Source organism: Nilaparvata lugens, chromosome 4 (genome assembly GCF_014356525.2).
Source record: "Nilaparvata lugens isolate BPH chromosome 4, ASM1435652v1, whole genome shotgun sequence".
Taxonomy (NCBI): Eukaryota; Metazoa; Arthropoda; class Insecta; order Hemiptera; family Delphacidae; genus Nilaparvata; species Nilaparvata lugens.
This window is the reverse complement of record NC_052507.1, coordinates 21,318,658-21,333,082: the sequence shown is the minus strand read 5'-3', so window position 1 is coordinate 21,333,082 and position 14,425 is coordinate 21,318,658. Positions and strand designations below refer to the sequence as shown.

Sequence of the window (14,425 nt, the reverse complement as noted above, 5' to 3'; positions counted from 1 at the left end):
TCAATATCAAAGACCTTGTGCAAAAAGTTCCAAATGTAATAATTGTTCATTAACTCTATATCAGATAATGGATGAATGTTATTGTTGTAGTTGATGTGTCAGCTATTATTGGACTAGTTTGGAAACAGGTCACAGAACTGTTTTTATCTGATGTAATTGAACATTTTGTATTTTTTTTAGCTTTGAATCTTTTCTATTGATGGAATTCAATTTGTTTTTGCTTTTCTCTTTGTATGCCATGTGTGATTGTGACTAAATAGAAATTGATAATTGAAATTCAAGTGTTTAATAGATGAGATTGTCAAAATATAGTTCATGCTGACTGTTTCTGAACGTCGTCAGGGAATTAATAAGAAATGTTTTTCCCATTAAAGCAGTTTCAAATCTTGACTAAATTCACTTTGGAAAGAGCCTAATATGTCAATAGTAGGTACTACATCAATCTAAATTTAAAAACATTAATTATTTAAATTAATGCCAAGTTAATAGCTTTGAAACGTTAATATTCATATCTATGATTAATAATTTTTTGTAAAAAATTGGTTAGGCCTTTCTATTGGAGCCTCTTACATTCCATATTAAATGAAATATCATAGATTGACTCTTTCAATCAGTACCCAATATATATATTTCAATCGATACCCAAATATATAAGTGATATATTTAATTATATGTGTTATTCTTGTCATGAAGTTTTTAAATGCACTTGTAAAACGTACTCTAAATAAGTGAAATCATCAACTTTATTAGATGATAGTTGCAAGATGAATACCTATTTGAAAGTTTTCTATATCCGGATTTCTTTAATGTGTATTAGTGTATAATATTTATTTACTTGAAAATTAAAAAATCAAAGTACCCTTTTTTAACTTTATTTTATATCTCTTGGCATGCTTTCACTTATGATGCCATTTTCAAACGAGTGAGTTGAAAAAAGGTTTCTTTGATTATTTAATTTCCATATGAATACGAGTATTACCAAGACAGTGAATATTAAATTTACTATATATTAAATGTACCAATGTACCTCTCAATATTCTTGATCTACGGTATTTATTTTGTTTGAAATTATGAAAGATGATCTGAAGCATTATAATGTTATTCAAAACATGTCCCAAAATGAGATAAAAAACGAAAAAAGCTTTAAAATCACTTCAGGTTTAGATTGCAAATCCGTTAAGAGGTTCACATTCTATGAGGTTGCGGTAACAAGCGATAATCCTCGTTGAAATCCTCCATGCGTTTGAAATCCTTGCTGAAAATAATTCAAATTTGACACATACCATAGTAGGACATACCGATGATTAATATTGCTGTAATGAAGAAACCTTTCACACCCATCCTGTGTGTTCTGTGCCTGCTGTCTGATGGTTTCACAAACTACAAAAATTCAAATAAAGTAACGAGAACTGAAAAGAAACACCAGGAGTGGAACCTGTTTTTAACCGAACGATCCAACGTTCTGCACAAGACTGGCCGGCACTCCGGCAGAGACTGGTGAATCTCCTCTGCCCCCTCTCGTTGCATTTAAATTCCCCCTCCCCCTCGTCCATCCACCATGCACCCCTTGCGACCAGCTGATTGTAAATGGCCGTTTACTCCACATCCTTGTGGGAGGTGATGGGCGATGGCCCTTTGCCATAAAACTCTCTGCTCCACTCTCCAACAGCGTCAAACTTCTCAGACTCCTCTCTTTTTTCTACGTGTACTCTTTTGAACCCGTTGTTTTGATGTGAACAAGAAACCATACTGTACTGGATTATTGAAGACTGAAATTCCCTTCAGATGTCTATAGATGAATCGAAGGATGCTGGTAGAGCTTTTGTGTGATGCTTGCTCAGGCTTTCAAATTATAGTTAATCCTTCATTATCTATGAACTGAGAATCAAGTTATTCAACATGAATACCTGTACATTATAATAAGTACAAACTATATTCCCAATTTTTCGTTTAAGAAAAGTTAAAGAGAGTTCTATTGAAAATATTAAAAATCAATTACGATCATTCATTAAATTAAAAAAAAAATGATCTATGGATTGAATCATATTCAGACATGGAAAAAGATATTTTTATGTTTCAAAATTAAGATTCTAGATTGAAAATATACTAAATAAATTTTGGAGTAATACCTGGAGAGAAAACAAATCTTGCTTTAGTCAGATTCTTCAAAGTTCCAGCTTGGATTTGAAGTATTTACATTATTTTATGCTTATTGTTTGAAGTAAGCATCACTATATTTATACGATTTTCTTCAAATTTCAGAATCAATATACGGCATCTCTTCTTCATTCTAAACTAGATTGAATATTATGTATTATATTGGTCTATCATGATTAACATACCTTAAAAATAAGAATATTTCAATAATTAATTATTATATATATATATACATTTTGTTCATTACTGTTATTAAATTTATGTATTATTTTGTACTCTCTCGAAAAGTTGACAACTGTAGTTCATCATTATATAGACTAGAAATTTTAGGTGTAATCATATTTTATCTTGATATCACCTTGATGTTTATCTCGATTCTCCTCTATTTTCCAAGAATCTCTTTTACTAAAGATTACTTTTAACTTCACTATTATTTTTGTTGCTGCTACTTCTCTAATTTTCTTACTATTCATTCTCTTTACATCTCCATTCCTACCCTACAATGCTGATCTTACTTCAAACCTCCATACCGTTTAAGTCAATACAGTTTTAGTTGCTATTTTTATTATTTTTTTTAAAATGTAACTTCCATTCATTAATTCATGAGTTTTCTAATGCACAATGCATTGTGCATTTTTTGTTTGAGAAATCGATTCAACCACCACTGTACTTTATTATTATTATATTCAATAATTAAATTCAAAATTCTATTAATTTCAACACAAAAGAAATCAAAATACAATTCTTATCATTATTTACTCTCTTTCAATTTCTTGCACCTTCAACCTTGAATCTCCTCTTCAGCTACTGAAATTTATTTATGAAAACATGGAAGCATACAAGATTTCTCCCAAAAATTGCTTCCATAACAATATTACAATAATTCATATACATAGTAAGAGTACAAAAAAAATTAAGAATATTAAAAATAAAATTGAATTCCAGTAAAAATTGAATACTACTGTAGAGCTACACCACACCACAACAGATGCAATGAGTACTGAATTTATATGATTTTTATACAAAAGAAAAAAATATATAAAATACTGAAAATATATAGAATACAGAGTACATCACTACAGCAATAAATTCAAGTGAACGTAGTTATGTGTAAATTAGATATCAAATCACAGAATATTATATGCATACTCAACTGTATTAGAAAACACGATAATTTAAGGACAATTACATGATTACTACAAAAATAAAACTTGCTGATACATATAACTCTAAAGCATCTAACAAACTTTTTAATATTTCCAAGGTAGAAAACTTACTAGGGAAAAATAATAGAAAAAAGAAATGAACAAATAAAAATACTATTATTATCAGTAAGTACTAATTATGCTCTTGAGGACTAGCACAAAAGTAGATTCAGAAATTTATTCATTTATTTATTATTCTAACAATAATCTAGGAGTGCAACTGGCATAACAGCCCAAACGCACTCATGAATACAGGAAATACAACATTAAAAATTATTACAAAAAAAATATATTAATAAATACTAGAAAAGTAATAAAAGAGAATATGAAATGCAGAAAGTAACTCTTAAAATGAACATATCGGCATACTTATAACTTTTAATACGTCAGGAACCAAGGTACCAAGACACACTTATCTGGGTAACACTCTCTAGGCAGCCTACTTCACTCACCTATTATGTCTAATGGCTATTAACGTGCCTAAATTCCTCTGCTGTTTAATGCGCCATTGTTCTCTGTACACTCTATACGACTTGCTGCAATTGTCTGCATCTTGTTCATGCGTTGCTGCTGCTGCTGCTGCTGCTGCTGTTGTTGTTGTTGCCTGGCTACAAAATCATTGAAGCTACGCATCCTGTAGAAATTGATTTTTGTCTCGAGCCATAAATGAATAAAACAGGAGAAAGGATAAATTTGCTACGGTTCCGGCTGCTGTAATAACTTGTTGACAAGTTTTTTTTTTCAAAGACCGCCACCTTACGAGTCGAGAATATAAAACAGCATCCATCACATCATATTGAAGACGCCTTCAATGAGAACTATAATTTTGCTGCTCTATGAAAATAATTAGTGTGCTTTATATGTAGTTGTAGGTAGCATTATAGTGTAGTGTAGCATGTAGTGAATTACAGTATAGTAAATTAGATAGGTTTTCCCCTTGCTTGCGTCTGAGTAGAATATAAAGTAATTCGTTTTTTTTGGCACTCATTATTGGTTAGTGTTTCGTCTTTTATTGTTGTCGTATTTAATTTTAGAACCCTCTGACACCTTGGTCAAAATCTTTCAAGCTTTAAAATTGTGATTGCTGGTAGACGTGATTCGAAAATGATTCAGCATTTCCATCAAGCTGTCAGTTTGTTCAAAATACTCAAATTAGGATTTTATTGAAGCTATAAAAAATACTATTGCAGTCTTTATTATTCTAACTAGCAATGGTAAGGTGTAAATGAATAATAAAGTTGATGATGGTCATAAAAATGCTGTAAAAATTTGCAATTTGGGAAAACAGTATATAAATCAGTCAGCTTATCAAATGTATTTAATGTATTTTAATTTTATTGGCAGAATGGTGTCTAGTTTCTACTTAAAGTATATAGTTATAGTGGTTTTCTTCAGTTTTCAATTGTAGGCCTACATATATATTTCCATTCCTCAGTATGCCTTCAAAGTCTCCTATTTTTATCAATACCACAATAATTTGACTAAGATTTATATAACTCATAATTGAACGAATATAATCAATTCTGATTAAAAATCATAGCTATTGTGATTTTCGTCTCTCACATCTATCCAAATAGCAGCATTATCATATTTAACAAAAAACTTACATGGTTAAAGAAATGAAAACAATGAAGTCAAAATATTTCCAATCAAAATTACTTACTTACTCGTTGGTGCTACAGCCCATTTAGGGCCTTGACCTCCTTCAACATGGCTCTGTAATCAAAATTAGTCGAAGGAAATTTCCCAGAATTTTTGCCCCGGCAGATCTTTTCATGGGTCAAAAATGACAAAATAATTTTGATTACATGCAGTACCGAGAAAGTCTTGATGCATCATTTAGATAATCTAGATTCTAGACTCTAATCTCTAAACAAACCAGTTTTATACAGCTGTAAGTATTCTGTTTTGAATGTTTCCTTGTAGTTTTGCTTTTATTGTAGCGAAACAAATTGCCAGAGAGAATTGCGTTTAATTGATTACAGTAACTAGTATTGGAGCTAGTGACGTAGAATCTTTTCGGAGAAATGACTTGCGAACTGGCTGAGGAGCTACGTCACTATTTTAGGATGGTATCAGGTGGTGACTGTTACCATACACTTATACACATGTATGAGTAGTGGAAGGATTATTTTGGTATGGTGGTGGGGCTTTCTGGTACTGATGTGTGTTCCATGAACAAATTCTACTTGGACCTAAACAGGAGGAGGTGATTACAAGGAATCGGTTAAGGAAAATCTAGATATTTTATATGTGAGGCAGCGCCTCCTTGTTCAGTCATAAGTGTTCAGCTCATCTTTCACTAGTATGACGGATTTGAAATACTTAACTTATATAAAATAACCTGGATGCTGCCAAATTATTGAAATGTACTGGAGATTTGATGTCTTTTTTATTATTCAAAAGAAATTAAATTTGAAACTGTAACGGGTTTACTCAATCATAGAAATCATCTAAGGTGATTTGAAAAATTTGTGAAAACTATGTAAAATTTTAATGTCAAGTTTTGAAAGCTGAGCTCTTTCAAAATTCATCATATCTGTTTCACCTGCATTTTACCTTTGTCTATGGATGAATAAATTAATAATCTCTCATGAAGTAAAGGCTAGTCTTTTTAGTCTTTAAATCATCAAATCTAAATTTTAGTCTTCAATCATCTATTTGTATGGTTATCTTGATGAAAATTGAAAAATCAAAGTACCCTGAAAGAGTGACTTTGGCAATCGAAAATGGCATCAATATGTCGATACATGTCGTGAGTAATAAAAAAGAGTTGAAAGAAGGTTGCTTTGATTTTTTAATTCTTACATAAATACAAGTAGCCCTTACCAAAATAGTGAATCTTGATTGAAAACTATACTTTTACTATACTACAGTAATTTGGGAAATTTGTATCATTTTGAACGAGGATTGGTTTGTAATAAGAATAATGTAAAACGATTAATTTGATTTTAATTAATAAGAATTACTTGAATTCAGAAACGTTTTACCTTGTTGAATAGTCCGATACGTGGTGGGTTAAAAATTCAGATAGAATAGGATATTCTATAGTGAGGTCCACGTTATAATAGCAGTGTTTGATTAGCAATGGTATTGATATCATTGAACAAAGCGGATAGCGCTTTCTCTTTTACGCTTTGCTCTGTTGCCAGATCGTCTTTTAACAATGTAGAATTAATTAACAAAATATTTCATCTTAATTATGAAAATTCATTATTAAATTATTGAAAAATATAATTTCTTGATTAATAAAATATAATTGATTATTTTTAAACGAGATGGATGAATATTACATCAATAAACCTGTATCAGCTACCGTCTATAGAAGGCATTGACAAGACATAGGATCGGCAACGTTTTTCTCCTATCTTTCTTCACTGCCATTATAACGTGGACCTCACTATAGTCAAATTATTTAGGTTTCACTGGCATTGGAAAACACCAAATCCGAGATCGAATACTGAAAAAGTACTAGACTATTTTTGTGTGGTCGTGACATGCAAATCCTATCTAAGATGGATGGAGGAGAGCTAGAACTCTGCTCAGTGAAATTGACCAGCATTGTTGTTACTTGCATCTCTATTTTGAATTGCTTGCTTTCACCTTTTCCCACGCCTCGCCAATGATTGAACCGCTAAATAGTCCTATAATGAGTATTCTAAACCCATCTTCTCTTATTTTTTTCCTTTTCCACTCCTACTTATTGCAAATTACTGATACCTTCCGTTTGTGGCAATAAAAATTTATGGTCCCTCTTGTAGTAACGTTTCTGAGCTGATCTTTTTTCTTTATTTTTACGCAGGTTGGCAGGTTATTCTTGCAATATTCAAGTAAGAAGAAGAGAACATCTGGTTAAGTTGTAACTGACTAATAAAACTTTGTACACATAATGAGGAAAATGCCTCATTGTAAAGGTATGTGAACCTTTAGAAAACATGACGATTAAGGCTGTGCAACAGGATAAAAATATACTATCAGGTTATCAAAAAAAAATTTCTCAGGAAAACCAAAAATAACTCAACTAAAGTTATTTTTCTCCATTTTTTAAAAATTGAATCACTTTTTCAAAACGTTTTCTTGAATATTTTGGGTATTTTTTTTATTTAATCTCAACAATACCATGAAGAATTTATCAAAATTTCAAAATTTATCTCTTATCTTATTTGAAATGATCTGTCCTAAAAAATTATAGACGCTCATATCTCAAAAAGTGCCTTATAATATGAAAAAAATGTTTTCCTGAGAAAACCATTATATTTTTATAATTTGACAGTATTATACAGATGGAAAAACTTTCAAAAATATCACCAGTAAAACGTTTTTGTAGCCAGTCACAATCTTTTCGTCATATTTTATCTTTCAACATTCAATAATATTGATTAAATAGATGAACAAGAAGCTAATATAATCTTATACACTAATTTATTTTTATAAATTAATTTAATTTGGTTTTCAACTTTTCTAAATTCCCAATTTATAAATATTTCGGTCACAAAATTGGACAAAAATCGTGAAGTGTAAACATAACGTATTTTTGGACAGTTTCTATCTAAATTTGGGAAAGGAACAGTTTTGGGCTTTAAGCCTGTTGTTCCTTTACCAATCATTCATAGTTGAGAATTATATTGTATCTATCAATGTATAAATAAATAAATATGATAACACTCAATTTTTTAATGATTAATAACTATTTTAAAGAATGTTTCCCTCTTCCAGATTAATTATGATTTCTATAATTATTCCTTATTTATTTTATTCGTTATTGTAAAACAATAACCAGATCAATGTATCTCTAATTACCAGATCAATTTTTACTTTCCTTGCCCTATTACCATAGGTAAGGAAATTATTGCTTTCCAAAAAAAATTAAGGTACCCTAATTTCATGTTTTCTATACGTTTCAAGGTCCCCTGAGTCCAAAAAAATGATTTTTGGGTGTTGGTCTGTGTGTGTGTATGTGTGTGTGTGTATGTGTGTGTGGTGTGTGTGTGTGTATGTCTGTGAACACGATAACTCCATTCCTAATTAACCGATTGACTTGAAATTTTAAACTTAAGGTCCTCATACTATGAGGATCCGACAATAAGAAATTCAATAAAATCCAATCCAAGATGGCGGAAAAAATGGCGGATAATTACTAAAAAACCATGTTTTTCACGTTTTTCTCGAAAACGGCTCTAACGATTTTCTTCAAATTTATACCACGGATAGCTATTTATAAGCCCTATCAACTGACATGAGTCTCATTTCTGAAAAAATTTCAGGAGCTCCGTAATATTCTTGAGAAAAATGGCGGATAATGACTAAAAATCCATGTTTTTCACGGTTTTCTCGAAAACGGCTCTAACGATTCCCTTCAAATTTATACCATGGATAGCTATTTATAAGCCCTATCAACTGGCATGAGTCTCATTTCTGGGAAAATTTCAGGAGCTCCGTAATATTCTTGAGAAAAATGGCGAATAATGACTAAAAATCCATGTTTTTCACCGTTTTCTCGAAAACGGCTCTAACGATTTTCTTAAAATTCATACCATGGATAAGAAGATATTCATAAGCACTATCAACTGGCATGAGTCTCATTTCTGGGAAAATTCCATGAGCTCCGTAATATTCTTGAGAAAAATGGCGGATAATGACTAAAAAACCATGTTTTTCACGGGTTTCTCGAAAACGGCTTTAACGATTTTCTTCAAATTTAAACCATGGATAGCAGCTATTCATAAGCCCTATCAAATGACATGAGTTTTTTTCCTGGGAAAATTGCAGGAGCTCCGTAATATTCTCGAGAAAAATGGCGGATAATTACTAAAAATAACATGTTTTTCACGATTTTCTCAAAAATAACTTTACCAATTTTTTCAAATTCATACCCTGTATAGTTATTATCAGCTCTATCAACTGGCATGAGTCTCCTTTCTGGAAAACAATGGGGTCCACCCCATTCTTGGGAAATGGACTTAGTAACCTCCTTCTTGTGCATGAGGTAGGTAGGTAGCGCAGGTCATAAAAAGAACACATAGTCGAGATATTTCATCTGTAGAACAGCTGTTTTGACGACTTTAAAAAAATGACGACTAAAAAATCATCGAATTTCACAATTATTCACACAAAGAAAAAGTACTATACAGAAGTCTGATCGTAGTTTCAAATATGAGCAAGGAAAGTTGTGTGAGTGTACCACACCAGATTTTTCTATGTATAATTGAATTACAGTAGATAGTTTTGTTTACTTATAGAATATTACCGTCCTAGTACCCCGTGTTAAATTTTTATACAAACACGACTAGCACTTATGCCATAAAGATTTTGTCACTTGAAAATGGCATATAAGTGGTCGGAACTAGTCGTGTTTATATTTAACAAAATGGTACTAGTAATTTTCTATAATTGAACATTCAAGTTGCCATTTTAATATACTTTATCAGGTTTTGTTTACAATATTACACTTCACAGCTTCACGTTTATGTTCATGAATTGTACTTTTGGAAGGGGAGTGGTTGTCCAAGGCAGATCCATGTAGGCCTAATTGCACAGATGAGCGCCGTGCTGTCGATTTTCTTACCGGTAGGGTGTTGTGTTTACTGACGACAGTTCTGACGTCAGTAAACACAATAACAAGCATTATAAAATCATTTCCCGGTGTTTAGGAACCTACCTAAAGCTGCCCATTCCTCTTGTCAATCCTCACATCATCCACACACAAGCCGTCGATTTAGAAAATATAAAAATTTCTGTAAAAAATGACCTCCATCTTGAATTTTTTTATGATGTCGAATATTTTCGTTGTTTGCATCATCAATATTCTTATTCGGCTTGTTGTAACGAAGGGATTGAGGCTGTTTGCAAGTCTCTATCTTGAAGTAGTCATGAAAAATAGATTTTATAGTTCTAGCTTGTTATCGCAGGGTTTTATTTGGAGGGCGCTGGAGAACACATTTGTTGACGTACAGAGCATGAAGATATATCGTTTTAAAGCTGAAAAAACTATCTAGATTTCATAGATTTGAAATTTCACTTTTTTTTGCACAAAAAAAAGTTATAATGGAAAGAAATTTGAAAAAATAGAAAAAAGTTTCCTTGGGCTTTTGAAGGTTAAAACTAATAAAATATGCGTTTTAGAGGGAAATTTTATAGAACAACATTTGTAGAGGAAGATTATTAAAATATTCTCGTTCAAAAAACGGTTGTATATCTTGAACGGTTATTGAAATACAAGCGATATGCCAAAACCCTAAAACTTTTGGCGGCCATCTTGTTTTCGAGGTTTGCCTGTGATTTCAACTTATCATAATCACGATCCTTATTATGAAGAAACTGAAACATCTTCGAAGAAATTGAAACATCGAAGAAAGACCTAACGAAGAAATTGAAACATCTTCCATGGCTGTTACTCAAAAATGACTACGGTGTCCCTTTTTCATGACATTTGCGCCCGGACTATCAGCTTATTAGCTGAATAAGAGCTAACATTACTGCAGTTTCTTAAAATCATATTCTTTTTATGCAATGGTGATATATTGTTTCAAGTATCATGTCATGTTCATCATTAACCAAGTACAAAGTACAAGGCTACATTCTAAGTAACGTCTGCACGAACCTGGAAATTCTGAAGGGTACAAGGTCAACTTCATATAGTATTATCTTTCCTCTTCCTATTATTCAGCTTATTTTACTTTTTTAATAGGCTACGGAGAAGCGCTTAATTTAACATTTTCTGGTCTCGATGGGTGATGAATACTCTTTCTTCAAATGTTCTTTTTTTATGACTTGATTATTGTAATTTTGGTGAAAATGACTGCTTATGAGTTCATTATTCTAATCTCTACACATTAGTAGAATCTTTGTTATTGTTGTTGGTATCCATGAGGGATGAAAGGACTATACGAGAATATTTATTCTACTTCTTATTTCGAGCACTGGAGTACAGTTTTGTGACTCTAGCAGTTATATTTTAACAATATTCGAGTGTTTACATTCTAATTACTATAAAAATCTACTTTTATCAATTAATTATTGTAATCCCTGATTGAAACTAATTATTTTAATAACAGCGAATGATTATTAAAATATACTAGAGTATAATTTGTTTAGTGCATGTTAGCAAGGGTGCTGACTTCGTTCAGCATCAGTTTATCATCCGGGATTGATGAAAATTTAATAATCAATTTATTGATAAGAAATAATGTTGAAAATAGAATTTTCAGTTGCGTAGTATAAGTTGTAGATCGGAAATTGGAATGAATGAATGAATTGGTGAGCGTCTAGTAGACGGGGGTGGTTGGTGGGGCGGCAGGGGGCTGGAGCGGGGTGGCAGGAGGGGGAGCGGGGGTGGCAGTCAGCCGACCAAGAAGAGTTTCGGGTCGTCACGTCTTCCGTCCTCCAAATTGGCCGCTTCCTACTGCATCACCAGCTTCGTATTTTCGTCTTCTTCTTCTTCTTCTTCTTCTTCTTCTTCTTCTTCTTCTTCTTCTTCTTCTTCTTCTTCTTCTTCTTCAACCTCCTCCTACTTCCACTTGTTCATCTCCACCTTTTCCGTCTTCACCTCCTCTTCCTTCTGCATCTCCTCTCAATATTAATATTCTATATTTATTAGGTTAGCACAAACAATACAATGATCGGAAAAAAACAAGCTATTGCCCAAAACTTCTTCAATTTTCTAATCTATAGTTTCAAATTGCCCAGATATTATACATAGGTTATGTCCATTCCAATTTCTATATAAATTAGAATAAAACAAACAATTTTAAATTTGGATACATTGATAATAAAACTTTCGTAAAAACATGAAACAAACTATAAATTCACAAAATAAAGAATAAAACCACTTAAATTTTGTGCTATTCTTTTCTACTTTACTTGCACATCCTTCTACTACCTCTCCTTCTGCATGTATTTCGATGTCTCCTTAATCTATTATTTCTCCTCTATCCTCTCCTCCTCCGCCTACTCTTAATTCTTCTCTTGCATCCATGAGATAGCTCATCGTGTCATCTGCTTCCTCCTTCTCACCCTCCTCCTCCTTCTCCTCCTCCTCCTTTTCCACCTCCTCCTATTCTTCTGAATATACTACTCTCATCTATTTCCTTCATCTTTTTATTCTCATCCTTCATCGACTTGAACATCTTCTAATACCCTTGTTGTTCAACTTTTTCCTCAATTATTTTTCTTATTTCTTCATTTATTCTTAATTGTACCCTATCTTCCTTTTCCCCATACATATTTGTTTTCCTCCTCCTCTTCAAACCTCTATCGTCATCTACTTGCTCTTATTCTTTTTCTTCACCTTTTCATAACCCAAGTGATTTATTTCATTCTTAAAAATTAGCCAAGACACGAATTTTATAAAGGTAGGGTAGGGCTTTTTCATATTGGTTCAACTAATTTGAAGGAAAAACAGCCCAACTTTCAACCTTACCAAAACTCAACCCACAATAATCTGTTACACGCGTCTAAGAAACAATATTGACTTCAACTCAATTGACTAAAGTAGTGTTGATGGTGATGAAATCTTCCAATTTAACTCGGTGAAAAACATAGACATTAACATCAATACAATTTTCGATTGCTCAGAACAAATTGATAAGTTTTAAAGCTCCTGGACCATGCTTTCTTTGAGAAATGTGTGAGATATCATCCAAGAAGCTTCTGATTGTTAGTAGTTCAATCTCTTGATTTTCCGTACTTTTATAAATGACATGCAGGTCATTCATTATGAAAAACTACTAGCGCTGCCAAAAAATATTTCCTCGTTTAGTATATATCATCGAAAGAAGCGTTTCTTAAATTATTTTCTATGTGAATTATTGGTTGCGAAGTCAGTTTGAAAAGAAATAGAAGATGATTGTGATGACTAAGTGAACTGGAGTGGTAGGTGGAATAGCGACGAGGAAGCAGGAACATGCAATGAAAAAGATAAGAAATAGAAAACATTATGAGAAGATGATTGTGAAGTTATAGGGATCATTATAGAAAGAAACATAAAACTCGTTTAGAAACAAGAATTTGAAGACGAGAAAAATCAGCAAAACTTAAGAAGAGTGGGGCTTGAGTCTACTCATGATAGTGTACCTAATTGAGGAAACGTAAGGGAAGGATGATTGATGGGTTGGAAAAGAATAAGTGACAATGAAGTAGTAAAATAAGAAAATCGATGATAAGAAAGAGGAAGAGGAGAAAAGGGAAATGGTAGGACGAATGGATGGATGGCAATTAGGAGGAGGAGTTATGCAAGAGTGAGGCAGGCAGACGACAGCGACAGGCGACTTGAGATCCACTCGTCCGAAAATGACACGCATCGACTGGTCCCTGTCCCTGGTCCGCTTCTCTCATTGTGCTGCTTTTCGACTATTTACGCCTCGCCTTGCAACAATGAATCCAACACTGCATTCTGAAACGTTCATTGTATTGGAAAATCCCTTTCAGAAAATTATTATTCAATTTTGTGGTTTTAAACTAACCAAATGAAATATAACTGACGATTTTACAAAAATTAGCTTGTAGAGTAGGCCTATTCTATACTCATTAAGCTACTATACTTATTAATAAATATCATCATAAGTATTAATAGAGTATTTTTATTAGTGATATAGAGAACATTTATTTAATTCATGAATATATTTTGTTCTGTTTCAGTTGCTGGAAATGCTGAAATTCTATTCAAGATTCGAAATCAGCGATGAGACTGGTGATCCGCTAACTGATCACGACATGACTCAAATACACTATTCAAATATCACCTCTCTACAGGTATGCATCGGAGAGTATAGTATATTCTATACTCTCTGAAATGAAATGTATAATTCGTTCCTACTCAATCGATTGTTTAGTTTTGATATTGCAAAGAAAATTGTCATATCACATCATACTGACAGACAGACGGACAAAAGATATTTATTTCAAAAAAATGCACTTTACATACAAAGTAATAATCGTATGCACTCATTATCAATATAAAACAACAACAAAGAATAAAAACAACCTCATGAATACAGTAAGCCAAATAAATCTTTAGAAAATGGTCTACTTGAAGATGTTCATATTGCTGTACCTTATGTATATGT

General features: G+C 32.2%; 2 protein-coding genes across 3 annotated transcripts in view; one reads left to right on the top strand and one right to left on the bottom strand.

Moving 5' to 3' along the window:
- Positions 1-1,590, bottom strand: part of LOC111052371 (G-protein coupled receptor Mth2) — a 38,961-nt gene extending 37,371 nt beyond the window's left edge. Inside the window, exon 1 of one of the 2 annotated variants that reach the window (XM_039426935.1) lies at positions 1,299-1,590. In XM_039426935.1, the coding sequence (XP_039282869.1) occupies positions 1,299-1,341 (43 nt within the window). In that variant the 5' untranslated portion in view covers positions 1,342-1,590. Of the gene's footprint in view, positions 1-1,283 lie in introns of both variants that reach the window. The other variant, XM_039426934.1, reaches the window with a different exon arrangement.
- The window catches only part of LOC111056539 (RNA helicase aquarius), a 110,220-nt gene that overhangs the window by 67,643 nt on the left and 28,152 nt on the right, over positions 1-14,425 (top strand). Inside the window, exon 7 of the mRNA XM_039426929.1 lies at positions 13,998-14,111. Within this exon, the coding sequence (XP_039282863.1) occupies positions 13,998-14,111 (114 nt within the window). The remainder of the gene's footprint in view (positions 1-13,997; positions 14,112-14,425) is intronic.